Source organism: Dipodomys ordii, unplaced genomic scaffold (assembly GCF_000151885.1).
Source record: "Dipodomys ordii isolate 6190 unplaced genomic scaffold, Dord_2.0 Scaffold19, whole genome shotgun sequence".
Taxonomy (NCBI): Eukaryota; Metazoa; Chordata; class Mammalia; order Rodentia; family Heteromyidae; genus Dipodomys; species Dipodomys ordii.
This window is the reverse complement of record NW_012267235.1, coordinates 8,525,727-8,547,642: the sequence shown is the minus strand read 5'-3', so window position 1 is coordinate 8,547,642 and position 21,916 is coordinate 8,525,727. Positions and strand designations below refer to the sequence as shown.

Below are 21,916 nucleotides of genomic sequence, written 5' to 3'. Positions count from 1 at the left end.
ACTGGTATGCATGAAGAAATATGTAAAATACATTCAAGTACTGAAAGTATGAAATGGTTTATCTTTTGGGTAGAAGATGTCTCATGGCCCACGTGGAAGCTTTTTCCAGGCAAAGGAAATAGACAGAACTGACTAGGTTTTTAAGATCAGAAGACAATAAGCAAAGCCAATAGCAGAGCTGGCTAGAAAAAGTACCTGCAGTATAGCAGACATGAAAGTATTTCATGTTCCTTGTACATAGAGAACACACACACACACATACACACACACAAATTCTTAAAAATAACTGAAATAAATTCATCTGATTTGGGGAAGGAAGGGGAAGCACAGAAATGGTGGGATAAAAGGTGAACCAATTCATCAGTGAAACCCATTCTAGACACGATGTTGGAAATGAACTATATAACTTGTGGGAGGGGGGCTGGGTAGAGGCAAGTTGGGAGGGGGAAAACTGGGAGAGAATGACATTCTTCAAAAGGAAACGTATTCATTACCTGATTTATGTAACTGTAATCTCTCTGAACATCACATTTACAATAAAATTTTAAAAAATTACAAAAATCCTGGCTCAACTGCTAACAAAATAGGCAATTCCTCCAACTGGTTATAGCTTATGTGGAAACTAACCAATAAACTCATAAAGATACATTCACTGCTACTAATATTTAGGCAAATTGAAGCTCAAGAACACAAACAGAGCACCCCCCGCACCTCCCCCGCCACAGACTAGTGAAACTGGAAACAGGAGTAACAAATCTTATAGGTAATGATGAGAGGAAATGTGCCACTTTTCATACTGATGGTGGAAATGTGAATTACTAATTTTCTTTTCCTAGAAGTAAACTACCTTCACCTAGTTAAAAAAATCTATCTATCTATCTAGATTACATATATGCATAGATTTTGACTTAAATGTTATCACCTTGGGAAATCTATGCATTAGGGAAATAACCAACTTACCAGAATATGTACATGTACAAGTATGTTTACAGTATCATTTTGATAGAGAAAGAAGCAAAATACAACAATGAAGAATTCATCAGTCTTAATATCCTTCAACAGGAAAACAGCTAAGTAAGTCATGGTGTTTGTATATGTACTATAAACAAATGTCTATCCACATATGTGTAATATGTATATATACACATATGTATATATGTGTACGTATATAACATGGAATGTTATACTTTCAGTAAGTTTGACTTTGGATACTAGTTTGAAAAGAGTGGTTAATTTTAAGAATTAGGTGCTAGACTAATTATAAACAGCACAGCTGATATTTATTTGTTAAAACTGCAACAGTAACTAGGGTAATACTATCCACATGTATGTGTTTGTATGACTATGAAGGAAGGTATGCAGTCTACAGGTTGTAACACCTTATAACATTCCTTATCCTTATAATTTTCATGGTGCTTGGCATGTAACACAGTACATTGTCAAAGAGAATTTTAGGGGTTCTTTATTGTTTTCCCCAGTTCTGGGCTTCTTGATCGTCTGGTTTATTTAAAGCTTGTGCTCTACCCAAGAGCCCAGCTCTTTGCTAGTTAATTAGAAATGGAATGTCTCACTTTTCTGCAAGAGCTGACTTCAGTCCATGATCCTTTCAATCTCAGCCTTCTGAGTAGCTAGGATTGTAAATGCAAGCCACTGGTACCTACCTCAGAGTTATTAATACATATTGGTGGGTGGGAGTGGGAACTAGATACCTTATTTGTAAATGGATTGCTGAGCTGGGAGGGAGAGACTTCTTGCCTTTTGTCATATTGTATTTTTCCAATACTATGGTAAATGTATATCTATGGTAAATATATATCTTTTTATAATCTTCAAAGACTTTGGCAGAATGTAGGTCTTAGGCAGAACAGTAAAGGTAAGTAGCTACCCTAGAATGCATACAGTATTGACACTCTTATTTTGACCTATTTCAATGTGTCCTCCTACCACTACATTCCATGTCTACTGGAAAAGGTGTCTAAAACTCCAGCGAGGGATTTGCCATCAACCCGGGAGTCCAAGAGACAAATTTGCCTTATCACAATGAATTCTGGAACTGAAGTATTGATCTTACTTTGCTTGGCTCCACAGAACTATAACACCAACAGGATAACAACAACAGGAGATCAGAAGAGAGAGAAATGTTTGTTCCTTGAGACTAACTAGAGTTTGGAGTTCCTTGCCAACCTAAACTGACATATGTACCTGTTAGCAGATGTACATGTCCATTGAGTATGATGAATGGTGTGTTGCTAACTAAATCTTACAACTATGTGTTAAGAAAATGGGTGGTGAGCATGTGAATGGGTTCAGCATGATGAGCTCTCTCTTAGAAGTGGAAAGTTTGTTTGCTCTCTGACTATCCCCATGGCTAGCATTTCACTTCATAGACCAGTCTTCCAGGAGGCACAGTATCGACAAGGAGACTCAGAAAGTATTAAAAAGGTAATGAAAATAAGCAATTTATAACAGTCAGTCAAGGCTCATCCATGGTTTCAATTCTCAATTGTTGGCCAGAAGTGTTTCTCACAGAAACAAAGGCCATTTTCTCTTTGCCTGTTGTGCAGTATCCACATGGAATAACCCAAGGCTGACTGTCTGAAGAGGTCAACATCAAAGCCTTCACTCAGTCTTTATCCTGGTATCTGGATATGAAATAATCAGGCACGTTTGAAGACCTGCACTTTAACTAGACACTTGAGAAGAACCAAACAAGAGGGCTCCCCATTGTGTCCCAGAAGAGAGCTGTGAAGAAGGGCAGGTACCCTGCAAATCTCCACTCTGTTGGCCGCCTCCTCCATCTCTTCCCTGAGGGCATCAGCCTTGGCACCCGCAGGCTGCAGGCTGCTGGACAACCCTGTGGACTTGGAAGTCTGCTGCCACCTGATGGAAAACAGAAGAAAAAAAAAAGAGGAGAGGCATGAGACAGGCAGAGCCCTGGGGCTATCCGAAACTGAGAGTATACCCAATTGCAGATATTACCCCTGGGGACTGCACACTCCTGCTGAGAAGAAGTGATGAAATGTTATCATGTACTAACCTAGGAGAAAAGTGGGCCCTACCTCCACATCGCAACTACAGGCTGAGACTGGGGATCGGGTACTCCTATACAAAGAAAGAACGTCTCCTGGGTTGCCATTGCCACCTCTGTGGTCTTCTGAACAGCAGGCCAAATGACAATTACTATGAATGTCTTTTCAACAAGTGCATGTTATTTTTCAGTGACAAATTACAATTAGGTACATTTACAAAGACTAGTGAGTGGCTCACGGCTGTAATCCTAGCTACTCAGGAAGTTGAGATCCGAGGATCATGGTTCAAAGCCAGCCCAGACAGGAAAACCCATAAGACTCTTAATTCTAATTAATCAGCAAAAAGCCACACATGGAGCTGTGTCTCAAGTGGTAAAGTATCAGCCTTGAGTGAACAACCTAAGGGATAGCACTCAAGTCCTGAGTTCAAGTCCCAGTACTGGCAGACACACAAAAATTATGTATTTGGTACCATGTAGCATGATTAAATAATTAATGAAATACATAACGTTTTACATACTAACAGTAGTTAATAGTAATGTATTATATACATTTCAATATCACTATCACTATCTCTCAGTATAGTCTGTGTCATTCGTTAACTTTCCCAGTGGGTATACATGTGGGAATTCTACTATTTGATTGAAGATAGTGATACATGCTAATTGAGAACATACACCAGTAAGAATAAAAACAACTTGTAAAGTAAAAATCTTCACAGATAGGGAGAAAACTGTACAGTAATATTTATATTTTCATGAAAAAAATTATCTTTGTGAGGAAGGAATACTGCCCTCCCCATCTGTTTCTCTCTTTTTTTCCTCGCTGGTATGAATATTTGAATTCAAGGCCTCATACTTGTTAGGCTGGCACTCTACCATATGAGCCATACCTTACCTAAGCCCTTTTTACTGTCATTATCTTTTTGAATATGGTCTTGTATTTATCCTTTGGCTGGCATGGGCCACAATCCTATTTGTTTCCTGTTCAGCTGAAATGAAAAGGGCATGCCACCATGCCAAGATTTTACTGGTTGAGATGGGGATTTTCCAATAATTTTGTCTGGGCTGGTCTTGAACTGCAGTCTTCCTAATCTCTACCTCCTAAGCAGCTGGGATGACAGGCATGAGAATGCCTCTTCAGATGAGGGACCTTATTGGTTGCTAGTCATTTTAGGGGAGCTGATGGAAGCCCTCCCTGAAAGGCAGTTCCAAGAACACTAGGCCCAACAATGGGTTTCTCTTCTTATGGGTCTGTGAACTCAATGGCTCATAGGTATCATCAGGTAGGAGAAAGAGGCCAAACAAGCTGTTATTTTAAGAATGACTCTCCTGAGCCAGATGTCAGTGGCTCACACCTAAAACCCTAGCTACTCAGGAGGATGAGGTGTGAGGCTCAAAGTTCAGAGTCAGCCTGGACAGATAAATTCAAGAGTTTCTCATCTCTAGTTAACTAGTAGAAATCCAGAATTCCAGAATTGACTCAAGGGGTAAAAGTGCAAAAGACCTGAACATAGACACTACACTGAAAATTAACAACTTGTAGACAAGAGGGAAAAACTGGGAGAGAGTGAAGGAAGGGCTAGCATTATTCAAAAAGAAATGCACTCATTACCTGACTTATGAAATGGTAACTCTTCTGTTCATCACCTTTATAATAACAATTTAAAAAAATTAAAAAAGCAAAGGAGAGAGAAAGAGAGAGAGAGAGAGAGAGAGAGAGAGAGAGAGAGAGAGAGAGAGAGAGGAAGCTGAGTAAGAAGAGGCCCTGAGTTCAGGCCCCGGTACTGGCACAAAACAAAAACAAGACCAAACAAAACCCTTAGTCACCTGGATATTTTATCTTCTTCTTGTACTAGAGACATGAGATGTAGAGATACTTCTAGACCATAAGAAAAACAACAGGGTAATCAAGATGACTAGCAGCATATAAACCTGGCCTCAGGCTTGGCAAGTCTGAAGGGAGAGGAAAGGATTGGGGAATCTAAGGTGTGTGTCCCATTGAGGGGAGTGCTGGCCTGTCTAAGATAACTCCAGGTCATTGGTTGTCAAATGTTTCCATTGATAAGAGAATTTAGAAACTTTATGTGAACTCCTCTCATGAAAAGCAGGAAGAGATTAGGTAATTTTTCTAAACATCATACAGGCTAATAGAGTACTGACCAAGCAAGTAGCTGTGGTGGTTCTATATGACATTCAGGCCAACAGTTTGAGGCCTCTAAGGTAGGGGTAAAAAATGGGATGCTCCTGCCCCCTGCCCCTCCCCATCTTAAAGTTCAAGAGTATAATCCCTAGAGGTTTTCTCTATTCCACTTTTTTCTTTTTTTGTGGGTCATGGGGCTTGAACTCTGGGCCTGGCCGCTGTCCCTCAGCTCTTCAGCTCAAGGCGAGCGCTCTACCACTTGAGCTACAGCTCCACTTCCGGTTTTCTGGTGGTTTATTGGAGATAAGAGTCTCACAGTCTCTCTTGCCCGGGCTGGCTTTGAACCGCGATCCTCAGATCACAGCCTCCTGAATAGTTTGGATTACAGGCGTGAGCCACCAGCACCCGGCTTCTATTCCACTTTTTTCTTCTGTTACTCATAGAGAAATAAAGAGAGTACAGGGATTGATGGTATAAGATAAGGTAAAGAGAAACTAAAGGTGTTTTTGTGAATAGAAAAAAATAGCAAAGAAAAGGACTCTGTCCCCTAAAAAAAAGTGTAACCCTGGGAAAATTCATCATAAAAGGCTTTGGGATGTCCAGTCAGTTTGATGGTCCAGAGAGATACGTGTCCTGGAAAAGATTTCTGATTCCAAGATAAGAATTTAGGGCAAATTAGAAAGAAGATATTCTACTCAATGTGATTTCAAGATTGAAGTTGAAATAAGTTGGCAGCAAAGGATTGGTGAGAATCCCTGAGAGATACTTTGTTTTTAGATAGAGGTTTATGATACACAAATGATATTGTTGATTCATACCCCCAGGCTTAACTGTTTTAAATAATGTATTAGATTATGGTAAGTAAAATCTGAAATGCCACAGCTAAGACAACAAATATCCTTTTGCATAACTATATAAACATAATAAAAAACCCCACAAATATCCCTCCACAGTGATTGCAGGATCAGGTTATAATCATTGTCTGAAGAAATAACAACCATTTTTTGTGGTTATAATATACCCCCTCCCCCCCACAACACGTACATATAACTACACATGCACATATATGAACACATATAAACAAACATATACCACACACATATAAAGACATAAGTTGGTTTTAATGTTTTTGCAAATCTGGGTTAGATTTTCAAGAAAAAAATCTCAATTATAGAGCTGGGTGCTATTAGCTCACACCTGTAATCCTAGCTACTCAAGGAGGCTGAGATCTGAGGACTACGGTTTGAAGCCAGCCCAGTCAGCAAAGTCCCTGTAAGACTCTTATCTCCAATTAACCACTCAAAGACTGGAAATGATACTCTGACTCAAGTGGTAGAGTGTTAGCCTTGAGCACAAAGGGACTCAGGGAGCACAAAGAAGCTAGGTCCTGAGTTCAAGCTCTACAACCTACCCCCCAAAAATCTCAATTAGGGTTAGTATTTGTAAATTAAAACAACATTTCCCCAAGTTAACTGATTTTCCCTTCAAGTTTTTTTTTCTAAGTTGTGTCCTTTAGTCACTATCCCAGTCCTTTAAAAGACATACAGTCTCATCTCTCTAATGGAATCTTACTTGCAGTAAGCTCTGTAACTAATGACATAGTCATTTTGAATAGCAAAATACTAAGGAGACTATGGAAAAAAATCAGCCCAACAGTACCTATCAAGAAAAGTGAACTGAACCATGAATGTCAAGGTATGCTGGTCTTCTCAGACCATCTGCTCTAAAATAAACTCAAGGGTTGACTGTTATTCCACAAAGATTCTGGACAATGTCCAAGCTTTAAAATCTGAAGGGCAGAAAGTTAGTGTCTTCCTACCATATTAGTGGATGTACCACTGTAATTCTCTGGAGAAGAGGCGCGGCACAATGGGAAGATGAAGACAGGGCACAAGCTACCCCGAAGGCCAGAAGAGAGAAGAAGATGCAAAATGGGAGTTGGGATCTCAGGAAACGGGTACAGAAGGCAAACCTGAGATCAGTCCAGGACAGCATGAATGTTCAGGAGAATTTCTGGAAGGTCAACAGCAAAGTGCCCTCAGTGGGACATTGTTTCACCTGTTTTACCTCCCAGCCCCTGACATCGACATCCTCCACTTTTCACTCCAGCTCTCCTATGTGGTCCAGAAAGCATCTGCCATGTTTTGCAGGACCCTGGCAGTGAGTGCCCATCTTAGACAGCAAGCTCTTCCCTGTCTTTCCTTTCCTGGCCAACTGACAGTAGAGTATCCTGAACAAAGAGAGTCCTTCCTTTGCACTGATAAAACTAGAACAAAAAGAAGAGGGTTCATGAGGGCCAGCCCTGAGCCCAAGGGATATCCAATAACTAGGAAGCAAAGGGATCCAGGGAAAAGGTACCTACCTGCATGTGGAGCACTGCAGGGGGGGGTGGGGGTGGGGGAGATGAAAGGTCTCTGCTCCCAGGTATTAAAGACTGTCATGACTCCAGAATCCTACTTCTGGTGATCCACTTCTTAAATTCCACGTGCTGCCTGGGATTCCTCCCTGAGCCCTTCTCTCTTCCTTACACTAGTTCATTTTCTTCCAAAGGAAATCGATATATTACTCTGCTCAGGCTTCTGCAGCAAAGGGCCACAGACCTGGTGGGCTTTGATGACCTAAGTTTATTTTCTTGCAGTTCTGGAGGCTGGACTTCCAAGATCAAAGTTCCAAAAAGAAGACCCCTCTTCCTAACTTGCAGTTGGCACCAAGTCCTTTTGTAGCCTTTCCTGTCAGTGTATCAATTATATCGAACAGAGCTCCAGCCCTGGACTACCTTAAATATCTTATCTCCAGAAGTAATCTCAGTGGTGTTCAAGGAGTTCCAGAAGTGAATTTACCGGAAATGCCAGCCAGTATATAAGATTCAAGAGTTAGCTGTCCAGCAGAGGCTGAATGTGTCCTAGACTCAGAAGGGTTAATCTTAAAATACATATCCAGAAAAAAAGTGAGGTCACTGGGGGAAAAGGGAGTGTTTTTCTTTAACCACTGCCAATCTAAACCAATGGCATAAAAGACATTTCCATATTGTTAATATTTGCTTCAAAATACAAGCTTTAACTCACTACAATACTTCCTTGAGGTTATCTCCATCCCTCTCCTATACAATCTTTCGTTCATCTTCTAAGCATCTGTTTTCTCCGAGGAGAAGAAAGGCCTAAATCATTGGCTTTTGAAGCAAACAAGCCAAGTTTACCTGACTAGTGACAAATGTGCACATTTGATATAAAGTCTCACTAGCTTAGATGGATTTGACAATATTCACCGGAGTTGGAGAAGTCGAAGATCCAGTCATTGGCTAGAAGTAGAAGCAAAAAGTGCCAATCTGGGAGCACAGTAGGAAGGAAGAGGACACGCTTGCTAAAAAGTCATTCTTCGCTGCTAAGAAGTCCTGCTTCATCCTGTAACCTAAACTTAAGTGACTGAAGAATCCATAGCTTAGAGGCTAAGATTAGACCTTCTACTAGTTGCTAAAGCAGACACCTGCAAGAAAATAAACTTGAGTGGCTGAGAGGCCTGTATTGCCAATAATTCCCCCAAAGCCATCCACTCTCTCCCAACTCACAGCTCTTAACCACAAAGTGGGCTATGAGATGATGAAGACGGACCAGCAAGCAGATAGAGTAGGATCATCCTAAAAGGCTTAAAAAAATCTATAAACAACAAAGACTGTCAAGGATCCAAGGCTGGGAAAGTTTATAAAAGCTGAAATTTGGATAGGAGAGATAGAGATTTCCTTCCCAGATTCCAAAATAAAGGAGATGAGAGGCTGAAGAAAAGTATGATGAAGTAGGAAAAGTATTATAAATCACAAGTGAAATCTCCAGCGACAGACATCTTTCTGGGCTTTCAGAAACCGTATATCCCTTGGTGTCCTCATTAAACACAACACTGGCCTGGTGAGAAGACTCTCATCAGAGGACTCATCAAAAGTAGTGGCATAGCTGGAGGTAGTAATGACACGCTTCAGTTCTGGCATGTGGTCTTGCCAGAAGCTCTGTGCTGGAAAAACAGGCTTTCCTGGCCAAAGCAAGGAAAAGATTTCAGAGCAAAGACCCTAGTTCTTACAGAAGTATTGGGCTCCACAAACCTGGAAGCCTGGTGCCCACCTCATCCTAACAATGGGGCCCTCAGCACTGCTTGGTCAGTGTTTTAGGACTTTGCACAATGTGGTACCTGAACCCTTGTGAACCAGATGCAAGTCTATGTGGTGCAAAGGTGCTGTAATAACTAACAGCAAATCAAGACTTCGCAGATGATCTGAAGCCTGAACTCAGGTAGCAGAGGACACCTGCACTGCAAGTCCAAGGCCAAGTTCAACCTCGAAGAAAGAGAAGGAAAAAAAAGAGACTCCACACATTCATTCTGCTCTCTACTTCCACCTCTCTCTGCCCTAACACATGGAGGTTTTGTTTCTCTGTTCTAAGGAAACAAAGAACTTAGTGTTAGAGAACACATTCACCGCACACAAACCCACCCCTGTCTCTGACCCCCAAATAAAACCTTTCAAAGAAGCAGGAAAGAACGTAAAGAAACCCTACCTGGTTCGGGAAGAGTCCATGTCCAAGACCAGCTTTGCCAAATGCTTTCTCTGCTTTTGAATGTTCGGAATTTCCACCTGCAGTCATGGATGAGAGACAGGGTCAGATAGAAGCTGAAGGTCAGTATTTTAAAGGATTAGGCTTCTGAACAATTAAGAACTACTAACAGCAACCCCATAGTTTGCTAGAACCCAATCCCTATTTTCAAACCAAACCCTCTTCTTCCTTCTCCATTTTATTGAAGTACAGTTGTTCATAAATAGGAGTTACAAGCATTATATCTGTGCATACTCACATATAATTGTGGTACTGGGGTTTGAATTCAATAAGCCCCCCCCACATGCTTGGCAGGTACTTTATTATTTGAGCCACACCCCCAGCCATAGGGTTATATGTTTTAAGGATGCAATTTGCTATTTTGCTATATATCTATGGCAATCATCACATCTTAGTTATTTCCTTTCTTTGTGTGTACATGTGTATGCACTAATACACACCTGTATGTATTAAAAACACTTGAGATCTGTCTTCTTAATATCTTTCAAGTAAGCAATTCCTTGTGTGTACTTGTATGTGTATACTTGTGTGTGCGGGTAGCAATAGCAAAAGCACTTCAGATCCATCTTCTTAGCAAATTTCAAGTAAGCAATTCTTTGTGTGTCCGTATCTGTATTGAATACTTGTGCATGTGTGTGTTTGTGTGTGTATAGTAAAAACACTTTAGATCCATCTTGACAGATTCAAGTAAGCAACATAGTAGTCACACCATACTGTCCAGTGCATCTCCAGACTCCATTCATCCAGCATAGATGAGATTTTCTACTCTCTCATCAGCCTCCTAATTCCTCTTCCTGAGTAATTCTCTGCTTTCTTTGGGTGCCCACCAAGTCCCCCACTGACTTAAGACAATCTCTGAGGTCTTGTGTCTCCCTGTTACTGCCCTAGGTCTGGCCACACTCTGACTCTCACTTCAGCCAGAAAAACAGGGGCTTGATCTTACCTCCTTAACTTCCACAAGACCAAGACTTGGGGAGAAATAAAGGGAGCCAGGCAGCGAGTTCTGACACGCAGACCTACCACAAAACGAGCAGTGAAAGCTGGAGGAGACCTGAGAAGTTTTGAGGCATGCCAGTTGGATGTGTGTCTTATAGTTACAGAAATCAAGTAAGATGTTCCCAAAGTAAACAATGAAAAAACACCAACACCATGGCTTTTCTGAGCAACGAGTCCTTCCATATTGGTTATATGGAGATGCTCTTTTTATAGTTTCCTTTCTAAAAATGACTTCCCTGAGCACTCTAGTGCAGGATTTTGGTTCCAGGCCCAGTAAAAAAAAAAAAAGTAGGGCAGGATGTGAGAATTAAAAAAGGAAAATTGGCCATAAATTAAAGGAGAATCATGTCAGGCTGTGGTTTTTATATAAGGGGAAAACATGAGGGAAACCCAATGTTCTGTGAAGGGCTTTCCGTTCATTCACTGTCTTGAGCAAGGCTGCATAAGACACTGAGTGCAAGGACTTCCAAAGGAGAGAGCCGTGTAGGTGTCCATGGGCAGTCAGAGCCTGCAAAGTTACGTGAGGCAGGACTGGGAGATTCCATGGTAATTGTGAGTCTTGCCAAGAGAATCCCAGTTTTGCTTCTAAGTCAGCCTAGCTGCTGTTTGTCTAGGGCTTTTGCTATAGCATGGCCTGTAGGAGAACAGAGTCTCTCATGAATGTTCTTGGTTAGGGGAGGGTCTGACCCAGGATGGAGGCAGAGAGAACTACAGTTGGTACATGCCAATCCAGGACTTGGTGGTCTTTGATTGTCTTTAGGTATGCAAGCAATGATTTAGCTGTTCTTCTGTCTTAGAAAAACTATCAGGGGCCAAGCACTGGTGGTCCATGCCTGTAAACCTATTACCCAGGAGGCTGAGATCTGAGGACTGTTATTCCAAGCCAGCCCCTGGAAGCAAAGCCCATGAAATTCATCTCCAATTAACCACCAGAAAACTGCAAGTGGCTCAAAGTGGTAGAGTGGTGGCTTTGAGCAAAAAAATATCAAAGACATCAGGCCCTGACTTCAAGCCCCACATCCAACAACAACAATAACTAGAGGGGAAGGAGAGGAATTGGAAAAAGTCTAGAGAAGTAACCAATCAGGACCTAGGGCGGTATCATCCAATTATAGTGGCCTCTAGTCACCAGTACCTATGTAACTCCAAATTTCAATGAGCAAAAATGAAATGTAATGAAAAATGGAGTTGTTGACCCATACTAACCTTATCTCCAGTGCTTGACAGCTAAGTAAGGCTAGGGGTTGCCAAAGAATGCAGACTTAGAAATGTCCACCATTGATTGCAGGGAGCGTTGAGAGGACAGGTTAGATTTCCATAACCAATGAAGGTAGTGAGACAAGGTCTAAGGTTGGAAGCAAATAAAGCCCACTAACCACTTCCTGTCCCCCTTGCCATGGTTTTTCCTGATGGAAACTACTAGCAAAAGTGTCACACAGACATTGAGATAGCTAGCTGTTTCAGAGGGGCTGTTTCTAATCAAGATGCTTTTATACTTAAATAGCCATGTTCAAATGAAACCCTTGTGTGTAATTAATTGATGCTATTGTAAAAGTACATGAAGCACAGGGATAAATAAAACAAATATATAAGCAAACAAAGTTACAAATAAGTAAGTCTGAGTTTCTAAACTCCCATGTGGTTGCATCCTTGTTACGTATCTTTGCCTTAAAGGTGGACATTCTCCTGACCTCTACTGCCAAAGATAGGCTTGCTTTTTTAAAAACTGTATGTCAAAGAACTCACATAACAAGTACATATCCTACTGTGATTGGTTTCTTTGTCTTGACATCAGCAGACATTGACAGGTGATGTTTAGGTCACATTCATTGCCACAGCTGCATACTATTCCTTTTATTAATTAGACATCGGTTAGTTGTACAGGGGGGTATCAATTTAACAATATTTATGTGAAAATGCCTCTTGATCATAATAACCCCTCTGGTATTTTCCCTCCTTTCCTATGGTATTGTTTTGTATGCATATATCTTAATATTTTTCTATCCCTTATCATACTGAAGAATGTAGGTTGAATAATGCTATGGTAAGTGGTTTTTGTTAAGAAGAAGAAAAAAAGATACCTAGCTTTTTAACAAAATACTTTATGCTGGGCACCAGTGGCTCATGCCTACAATCCTAGCTACTCAAGAGGCTGAGATCTGAGGATCAGGTTGTAAAGTCCATGAGATTCTTACCTCCAATTAACCATAAAAGACAGAAGTGGGAGTATATACCCGAAGTGGTAGAGTGCCAGCCTTGAGGGAAAAAGCTAACCAGGCCCCGAGTTTAAGCCACAGCACTGGCACAAAAACAAACAAACAAACAACAACAAAACCAAGAGGCTGGGACAGGAGGAACGAGAGATCAAGACTAGCCAGGATTATATGGTGAGACTTTGTCTTAAAAGAAAAAAAGCCAAAGCAGGAGAGGGAAGACTACCAAGCACAAGAGAATTTTACAGAGGCTCTTGAATCAGGTCACTAAGGCTACATGTGAGGGGACTGCCATCCATGTTAATGAAGACCTGAGATGGGTGGGGGAGACAGAGGTGATGGTAGTCTAGGTGTGGGGTGGAGATGGAATTGATATGGCAGCCTTGTATCTATTTATCAGAATGCAAAGAGAAGAGGCTAGAACAGGAGGAGGCAGCAAACAGCTGGTGGGACTGCCTGCCATATTTGGAAATTTTGATGTGGGTTGAGTCATAGTGTGTCTTACTGAAAAGCTATGCCAGGGAGTGGGCCATAGAAGTGATGGAGACCATCGAAGGCTGAAGGTAGGTCAGTGCAGCAGCTCTGCTTCCACACATCCTCATCATCCAGGCCCAGCCCCCTACTGCTGCTCACCTCAGCCAGCAGAAACAGGGGCTCAATCACGTCTCTTTCCACTTGCAACTCGAAATGTATCAGCTCCTGAGCCAGCTTGTCCTCTGTCTCTCCGCAGAGTTTCAGCATCTTCCTGCAACCAAGGGGGGAAAACACATCGATAACATGTTGCTAGCTGTGCTCCATCACCTCCTTGCTCCATAAACTTTCCCAAGTCAGTGGTAAGAAGTAGCTGGTTCTTGTGGCTGCCAGTGATTGAGCTGTTCCAACTTTCTTTATTTCTTCATGATCATTTCTTTTTTCAAATGGAAGTACTCACCATGTAACATGTGGGGAAACGTAAGGGAAGAGGAGGACACAGACTCATGCATGCCAATTCCATGGACAGGAAGCGTCGGGTGTTTCCCTGTGTCCCTTGGGAACCATACTGACTCCAGCTAAGACCAACCCACCTACATCTTCAACCACTCACATAAAACTCAGCTTCCACAGGTCCTGACAGAAAGAAAACCCTTACCCCCAAGCCATGAAAAATCAGCACTGAATTGATACTTATTCAATGGAAAAATTACTCCACAATTTGATCTGAAATGAGTAAACAGGCAGAAGACATGAATGAGTAAATTATTCCATGAGACAGCTGGTCATGGTAGCACATGCCTATACTACTAAGCTACTTAATAGGCAGAGATTGGGAAGATGGAGGATAAAGGCCAGGCCAGATAAAATGTTCTCAAGATGTCATATCAACCAACAGCTGGGCTCAGTGGCATTTGCCTGTCATCCCAGCTACCCAGGACACTGAATATCTTGCTTACAGGCTAGCCCAAGGGACTACAAAAAGAAAGAAAAGAAAAGAAAAGGAAAACAAAAACAATAAAATTCTCCCCAAACAACAACCAAAACCAAACCAAAACAAAACAAGAACACCTTTGTGAGACCCCATTTCAATGGAAAAAGCTAGGTACAATAATATGTATTCACCATTTTGGATCTCAGGAAGCATAAATAGGGGATTACAGTCTAGGCCAAAAAGCAACACCCTGTCTCAAAAACAACCTCCCAACAAAAAGGGCTGGAAGGCAACTCAAGAAGTAGAGGACTGATCTAGCAAACTTAATACTCTGAGGCTAAACCCTCAGAATTCACACACACACAGACACACACACACACACACACACAGACAGACAGACAGACAGACAGATACACACACACACACACACACACACACACACACACGAAAAAGAAGAAGGAGGAGGAGGCGGAGGAGGAGGTGGAGGAGGAGGAGGGAGAAGGGGAGGGGGAAGGAAAGGAAAAAAAAGGAAAGGAAAAGTTTGTTATCCCATGAGAAGACAGACTATTTCAGAATGAATTTCTCCCCAAATGACTGCCCATGTTTGTACAGCATACCATATCAATAGAAACTAATATAAAATATTTTTGAAAGTCACTATGTGCAGAGGTAACTTACTGTGTCCACATATACTCTACAGTACTGCTGCTTTGCTAGCTAAAATGTTGCCAGCAGTGCTTTTATACTCAACAAATCATCATACTACTTGGTTTTCAAATACACCACTGTTTGGAGGCCACAGAGTTAATCACTTTGCTCTACCATATTCCTTTCTGTGAAAATATCTACTTGCATTTATGAAGTGGTTTCAGCTATGGCATTCTTAGCTAAGTATGGACACATGCGCAGTTTCATTTTGCACAAGTGAACATTTCCCCAGTGCAAGTGAGTTTCTACCATTTCTTAACCCTGACAACCCTTGATGCAGTTAAACATCTTAATTTCTGCCAAATGGAGAAACATAAACTACTTGTCATTTTAGCAATTCTTTTTTGTTTTTGGTCGTGGGGTTTAAACTCTGGGCCTGGGCACTGTCCCCCAGCTTTTCAGCTCAAGGCTAGCACTCTACCACTTGAGCGACAGCACCACCTCCTACTTGTCATTTTAGTTTTCATGTGCTTTTCCTGTCTACTACTGACACTGGTTATCTCTTCACATGTTTGGGCATTCTAGAAATTTCTTTCAGGATGTATCCTTCATAATCCTTAGCTACTTCCTATCTGGGATCTACCTGAGTTTGTTTGTTGGGATTCCCCATATACTGTACTTGCTCATAAATACATAATGTGGGGTAGATCCTAATTCTTGCTCAACTCTTTTGAAAATACCAACTCTAGGTTGTGTTTTTCTCTTTTCACTGTGTGTGTATGTGTGCACATGCACATGCTGGTTTCAGGGCTTGAAATCAGGACCTAGGCACTGCCCATGAGCTTTATGCTCAAGGCTAGTGCTCTAGCATTTGGGCCACAGCTCTAAGTCAACTAAAAGAGTTCTTCGAGGAGTCTCACAAACTTTCCTGCCTCGGCTGGCCTTCCGATCCTCAGATCTCAGCCTCTTGAGTAACTAGGATTACCCTGTTCTTTGACCCTTTATATAGTGGTGACTTTTCATCAGATTTTTCTGGTCCTAACCAGCATATTTCTTATTTATTTATTTATTTACTTTTGGTGTTACTAGGGCCTTGTGCTTGCTAGGCAGGTGCTGTTCCCTCAGCCCTCCTACTTTCTTCTCTACCTTGGCTCTGCTTGGACACGATATTAAACTCCACACTGAGCATTATCCCTTTGGAATTTTGAGGGCCCTGTTTAATCATTTCAAGCGTCCTTTGTTGCTTTCAGTGAGTCCTGGAGGCACTCACCATTCAGGTTCTCTGTAATGTGACAATTTGTTCTCAAAGGTTGTAGAATCTTCCGTGGCCAGTATTCATGAGGACATGTTTCAGCATAGGGTTAATATTCTTTTCCCTGACTGTACTAAAAAACAATTCATGTCATTTCAATCTGGAAAATGTTTTTATGGCTTATTACATTTTATTATAATTTCTCCCTCTCCTTTTCTAAAAAAACTCCTGTTGTTCAGGACTAAGGCTTCTTGGGCTTGTGCTCTAATGATCGTGCTTTTTCTAATTGTCCTTTCTTTATCTGAATAATTTCCTACTTATCTTTCAAAGTTTCTACTGAGAGTTTCATATTTGCTGTAGCATGGTTTCATTTCTGTGAGCCTGCTTTCATCTCTGAATGCTTCCTCCCTACAAACATTCTGTACTGGCATCCTGTTTTTGAATCATGGAAATCTATCCTCTCTACCACTTAAAAACATAAATGTTAGCTTACCTAAAATCTTTTCCTCCTCCACACGATCTTTGATTCTTACAAATTGCATTTCCCCTCCTGCCTGAGGGATTCAATTAGCACCTCCCCTCTAGGGATCATTCGTGCTTTCCTATACTTGAGGATGAAGATGTAGAAGCTCAGAGCGTGACAGCTATGGCTGGGTGCTTGTCTACAGGAAGATGTGGCTGAGCCGTACTCTTCCCTGCTGTTCTCAGGCCTTTAGGGGCTGCTTAGATTGCCCAGAGAAGACTTTTCCAATTTCTTCCCTAGAAAATAAAAGCCTAGGGACCAACCTGATTGTGGGGTGAGGACAGAGAAGTCTCAGGACAGTTTAAGGACTAGGTGGCCTTACACTGCTCTGTGCCGACTTCTCCATCTAAGAAGGTTTCTTTTTATCTGTCCTACAGAATAAAAACTCCAGACTTCAGCGGATGGAGGTACAGGGAATGAATGTCTCTTGGAGGTGTAGAGGCAGTGATCCACACAGCACTTGAAAAGCTTTCAACCATATTCATGAACATCCTATTCCACCCTGCCTCTCCCCACAAAGACACACAGTCTAGAGGTTCCCAAACCATCAATTCTAGAGCACTGTCTACATCTCCTGGTGTGCGCATAGCCTATTACTTGATGGGGGTCAGTCTTCTGGGATATTCTCTCCCATTCTCCTTCTCCTTCTTCCCCCCATTTTGCTAATTGTGGTACTGGGGATGGAAACAGGGCCTTAACCTCTTGGCAAGTGCTCTACCTCTGATACAAACCTGTATCCTGTTCCTATGTTATTATCCCTTCCAACTTACAAAATCATGTTTCTGTTGCTTTTTTTTTCTTTTTCCTGCATTGGATGAGGATGATTTGTTTTTATTTTCAGGGGAAAAAAAAGATGCCTGCTATAGATTCAGAGGCGTGTGGAAAGGAATGAAATCAGATGGTGTTTCACTTGCCATCATTGCTTCTGGTTTTGTGTCAGTGGCCTCTCTTGGGAGGATCACACATGGAATGCCGTGCCTATCCATCCAGGTCATGACGTGTTCTTTTTCACAGCTGAGTTTGTTCCCTCTCTATCTGCGATGATCACAGATATGGACACAGGAATGGCTATCACCTTCCTTCACTCTCTATTCAAGTCACTGTGCCTTCCCTTTGTCTGTTACTCTTTTCACTCTCTCAGCCCTCATTTTCCTCTCCATTTCCTTTTTCATCTCTCCACTATCTGGAAGCCATATATACTTCTCCTGTTATTTCTGTAGAATTATGAAGGTAACTACAAATGCAGATGAAATATATCTTTATTCTCCTTTCAAACAGCACAAGAAGGGGAAACAATGGTTTACCCTCCAGTATTTCATGTTTATGGCCTAATATTTCAGTTCCATCTTGCTTACCACCCTTATAATGAATCATTCTTATGTTGCTGGGATTCAATGCTTATTTACATTCTGTGGAGGAGGAAAAAGAGGAGGAGGAAGAGGGCAAGGAGGAGGAGGATGGGGAGGAAAAAAGAAAAGAGGAGGAGGACAAAGAGGAAGAAAAAGAAGGGAAGGATGAGAAGGGTGAAGAAGGAAGAAGAGGTAGAGGAAAGGCAGATAAAAAGGAAGAAGTTCTTTGTTTTCTTCCTATTTGCCTAAAAGCAAGGAATAAATTTACAAAGGTGTTCCCATTCCCCTTTCTACCAGAAAGAACAAAAGTGAGTCAACTGGAGACAACTCTATCAGCCCCAAGATGGAGCCAGAAAAGGTACATAAAAAACTCCACTTACTAGTCCTTACCTTCCCACAACCTGCCAGCCAAGAGACACATTTCCTCTTGTCTTGTCACTTCTCTAAAAATTGCTCCTTTCCCCCAAATGCTATGCAAACCCATCTGTTACTCATCAGTGAGGGAGTTGTCCACGTGCAGGAGACCCACATGTTGAATAAGTGGTCCCAGTTAAGGAAGAAGACAGTGAGAGGGAAATAGAAATTATTTCCTTCTCTACAATAGATTAAGTCATTTTAAAATTGCACTTTGCTCTATCCAGAATCCATTTCCATAAAAGACTTAATTAGTTTGTTGGGTGAGAATATGCAAGAAGCATATTTGAGTATTAATGCAGTTTACACTGTGAGTAGTATATGTCTGCCTGAAAATAGCTTTAATTTCACTTTATTTTAGACTAATGATTTGGTTGATGATAAAATTGTAGACTTCTTGTCTTTCTATTTCTTACTTGGAGATAGTCCTCTATTACTGACTGGAATTTACTTGGCTAAGCAAGAGTATTATTTTCAGTTTAATTATGATGTTATAGATAATTCTTTTTTCTCTCATTGATATTATATTTCTTTTGGGGGGGCAAGGGAGGAGGAAATAACCTAGAGTCTTAGTAGAATGTGTTCAGGATGGATTCCTTATGATTGATCTTTCTGTGTACCTTAAATAAGACTTAAATAAGACCTTAAATAAGACTTAGGTTTTCCTTCCTATTTAGAAAAGATTCAGCCACTGATGCATCCTTCTCTCCATTTCTGCAGAACTTCCTTCTAGATGTAATGGTGATCTCTGTACTGTGTCCTCCAGCCCCTGGGCATGGCCTAATACTTACTTTTCCTGTGGTCATGTCTGTAGGCTGTGCTAATATAAAACCAGGCCCATCAATTCTCTATTCTGTGTACAGTCTCCAGTACACCTGAAGTGAAGCCTTAAAATTATCAGTATAACTTCTATTTTAAGAGGCCCTAATTTGTTTTTAAATCCCGTTCTGTCTATTCCTTTCTCATGCTATATGATGTGTTTATTAAAGATGTCTCTGATCTTTAGTTCATTGTTCCATTTCACTTTAAATAGTGTACATTTTCTTTCATACTGTCCCTTTTCCTTCTAGTACTCGGTTTACTGGTTGTCCTACTGATTGATTGTAGGACAGTGTGGTTGTGTTTCCAGGAAGATTCTAGTTGTAATGAGGTTTCGTGTAGCTTTACAATCATCCTGGCTTGTTCAGGGATTCCTTCCTGTTTTGGTATTTGATGCTCAGTGGCTGTCAACTTGCTTCTAACTGTAGCCCCTGGGGCTGTGAATAGTCTTTCTTCATATCTCACCAGCTTTAAGTTGCTTTCTCCCCTGGGACTGGCTTGCTTCACTGCTGAGGAAGAGTCATATCAGAGCTGAGGGTTTACAATGTGTCCTTCCCCTCCCCAAAATTCAGGCACACCCCAAGCTTCCCTGGGAAATTCCAGACCCCTTGCTTTCAGTCAAAAAATTTTTGTATCGTATTTCTTTTTATTTTTCTACTTTACCATTTTCTTATTTGTATTATTTGTATGACACACAGGGGTTTCACTGTGTGGTATTTCTATAATACAAATCAAATTTACCCCCTTTACTATCCCACCCCCATTCTTTCTCTTCCTCTCTTCCTGAAAAAAATTCAGCAGTTTCACTATTCTGTTTTCATACATATGTGTAGAATACTTTGACCAGATTTTTTCACACACACATACACACACACACACACACACACACACGACCTTTTTCCTTTCACTCTCCCCCTTCCTTCTGGTACCAACCCCTAAACAGAACCACTTTTACATTCCTGCCTTCATTTGTAAGAATAATGTGATTATGAGGTTAAGTGAAATAAGCAGACTGAGAAAGTCAAATATCCATGTCTTCTCTCCTACATGGAACCCAGTTCTAGACCTCTTTCTAGGACTGGGGACTCAGCTGGACTTGGCACAAACCCATGCGTGGTGTCTCCTTACCCAAGAAGGGTGTCATCTCCCAGGATGGCTGAGCCTTCCATCAGACACTGAGCCAGAGTGGTCAAAGGCAACTTTTTCTGAAAAGGAAACAGAATGCAATAAAGATACTTCTCTACTACCATCCACATACTCCAGATCAGCACAAAGTCCAACATTCCCCAAGATGCTACATGAGCTTCGGAACATGCTGACTTTAACGTAGCAAGAAAATGGCCTGCACCTAGAAAAGTCAAAATCCACAAAAATGAAACCTGAATTAAATGTGTCACTGTGGAAAATAAGACTCAGGTTTATGCATTACACTGTTAAATGGAGTAGGGTAGCAAGAAGGGGTAAATGAGACAGTTCATGAACAACAAAAACAGAGAAATGTGTTCACATACGACACAACACAAGGCAAGAATCAAAACAGAGACAAAGTCCAAAGAAGATACACAAATGGCCAACTATCACATGGAAAAGTGCTAGGGCTTAAGAGTCATTGGGGGACTGCAAGTCCATGCCACTTCACAGACCTACATGGCTAGATTAGGAATATGAAAAAGAAAAACAAACACTAAGAAACAGAAACAATTCATAGCACACAGTGAACAGATGCCTTGCCACTGGAAATTTACCAGAGCACAGAACTGTATACAAGTTAGGTAGTACATCAATAGTTACATACCCCAGCAATTACACTCCTGGGTATGTACTCCCAAATAAATGAAAACAGACAGACAAAAATGTTTTCATACATGTGAAGAGCAGCACTGTTTATAATAGATAATAAGTGGAAATAATTCATGATGCCCATCAATGGATGAATGGATAAGCACATGTGACAGTCCCTAGAGGGGAAGACTATTGAGTTTCGAAAAAGAATGAATTGTTAACATGTGCTATAACTTAGATGAACCTGAAAGACATCATCCTGAGCAAAATATGCCAGATTCAAGAGGATACACACTATATGATTCTATTTATGAGAAATATCAAGAGGCCTAGATTTAGAGACAGAAAGCAGGTTAGCACTTAACAGAAGCTGTTTTAGGGACCTAGCATTTCCTTCTGTGGTATTGAGACTGCTCCAGAACCAGGCAATGGTGACAACTAGACAATATTGTGAGTGAACTAAATGTATGGCTGCCATACACACTTTGCAATGGTACACCTTCATGCCACAAGGAGGCAGAGGCAAGCTATTAGGATATACAGCTTGACCTATTCTCCTCCTTATGACGTATCAAAGAACCACATCCAACCTGCATGCACAGACACAGCAGAAGAAAACCAAGAAATCAGGAAATAAATGCCAGCATATGCGCAAGCCTTCTACTCTCTACAGCCATAAAGACAGTGCTCAAAGTAGAGAGGGACTAAAAAGCCCCCTAGTGTTGCCTAGAGAGCTCCCCTATCAT

The 21,916-nt window shown here is 41.3% G+C and overlaps 1 protein-coding gene across 1 annotated transcript in view; it reads right to left on the bottom strand.

The window, feature by feature from the left end:
• Arhgap44 (Rho GTPase activating protein 44) overlaps window positions 1-21,916 on the bottom strand; it is a 155,201-nt gene that overhangs the window by 48,845 nt on the left and 84,440 nt on the right. Inside the window, exons 4-7 of the mRNA XM_013013045.1 lie at window positions 20,517-20,593; window positions 13,612-13,723; window positions 9,713-9,789; window positions 2,763-2,880 (exon numbers count right to left, since the gene is read on the bottom strand). Of these exons, the coding sequence (XP_012868499.1) occupies window positions 2,763-2,880; window positions 9,713-9,789; window positions 13,612-13,723; window positions 20,517-20,593 (384 nt within the window). The remainder of the gene's footprint in view (window positions 1-2,762; window positions 2,881-9,712; window positions 9,790-13,611; window positions 13,724-20,516; window positions 20,594-21,916) is intronic.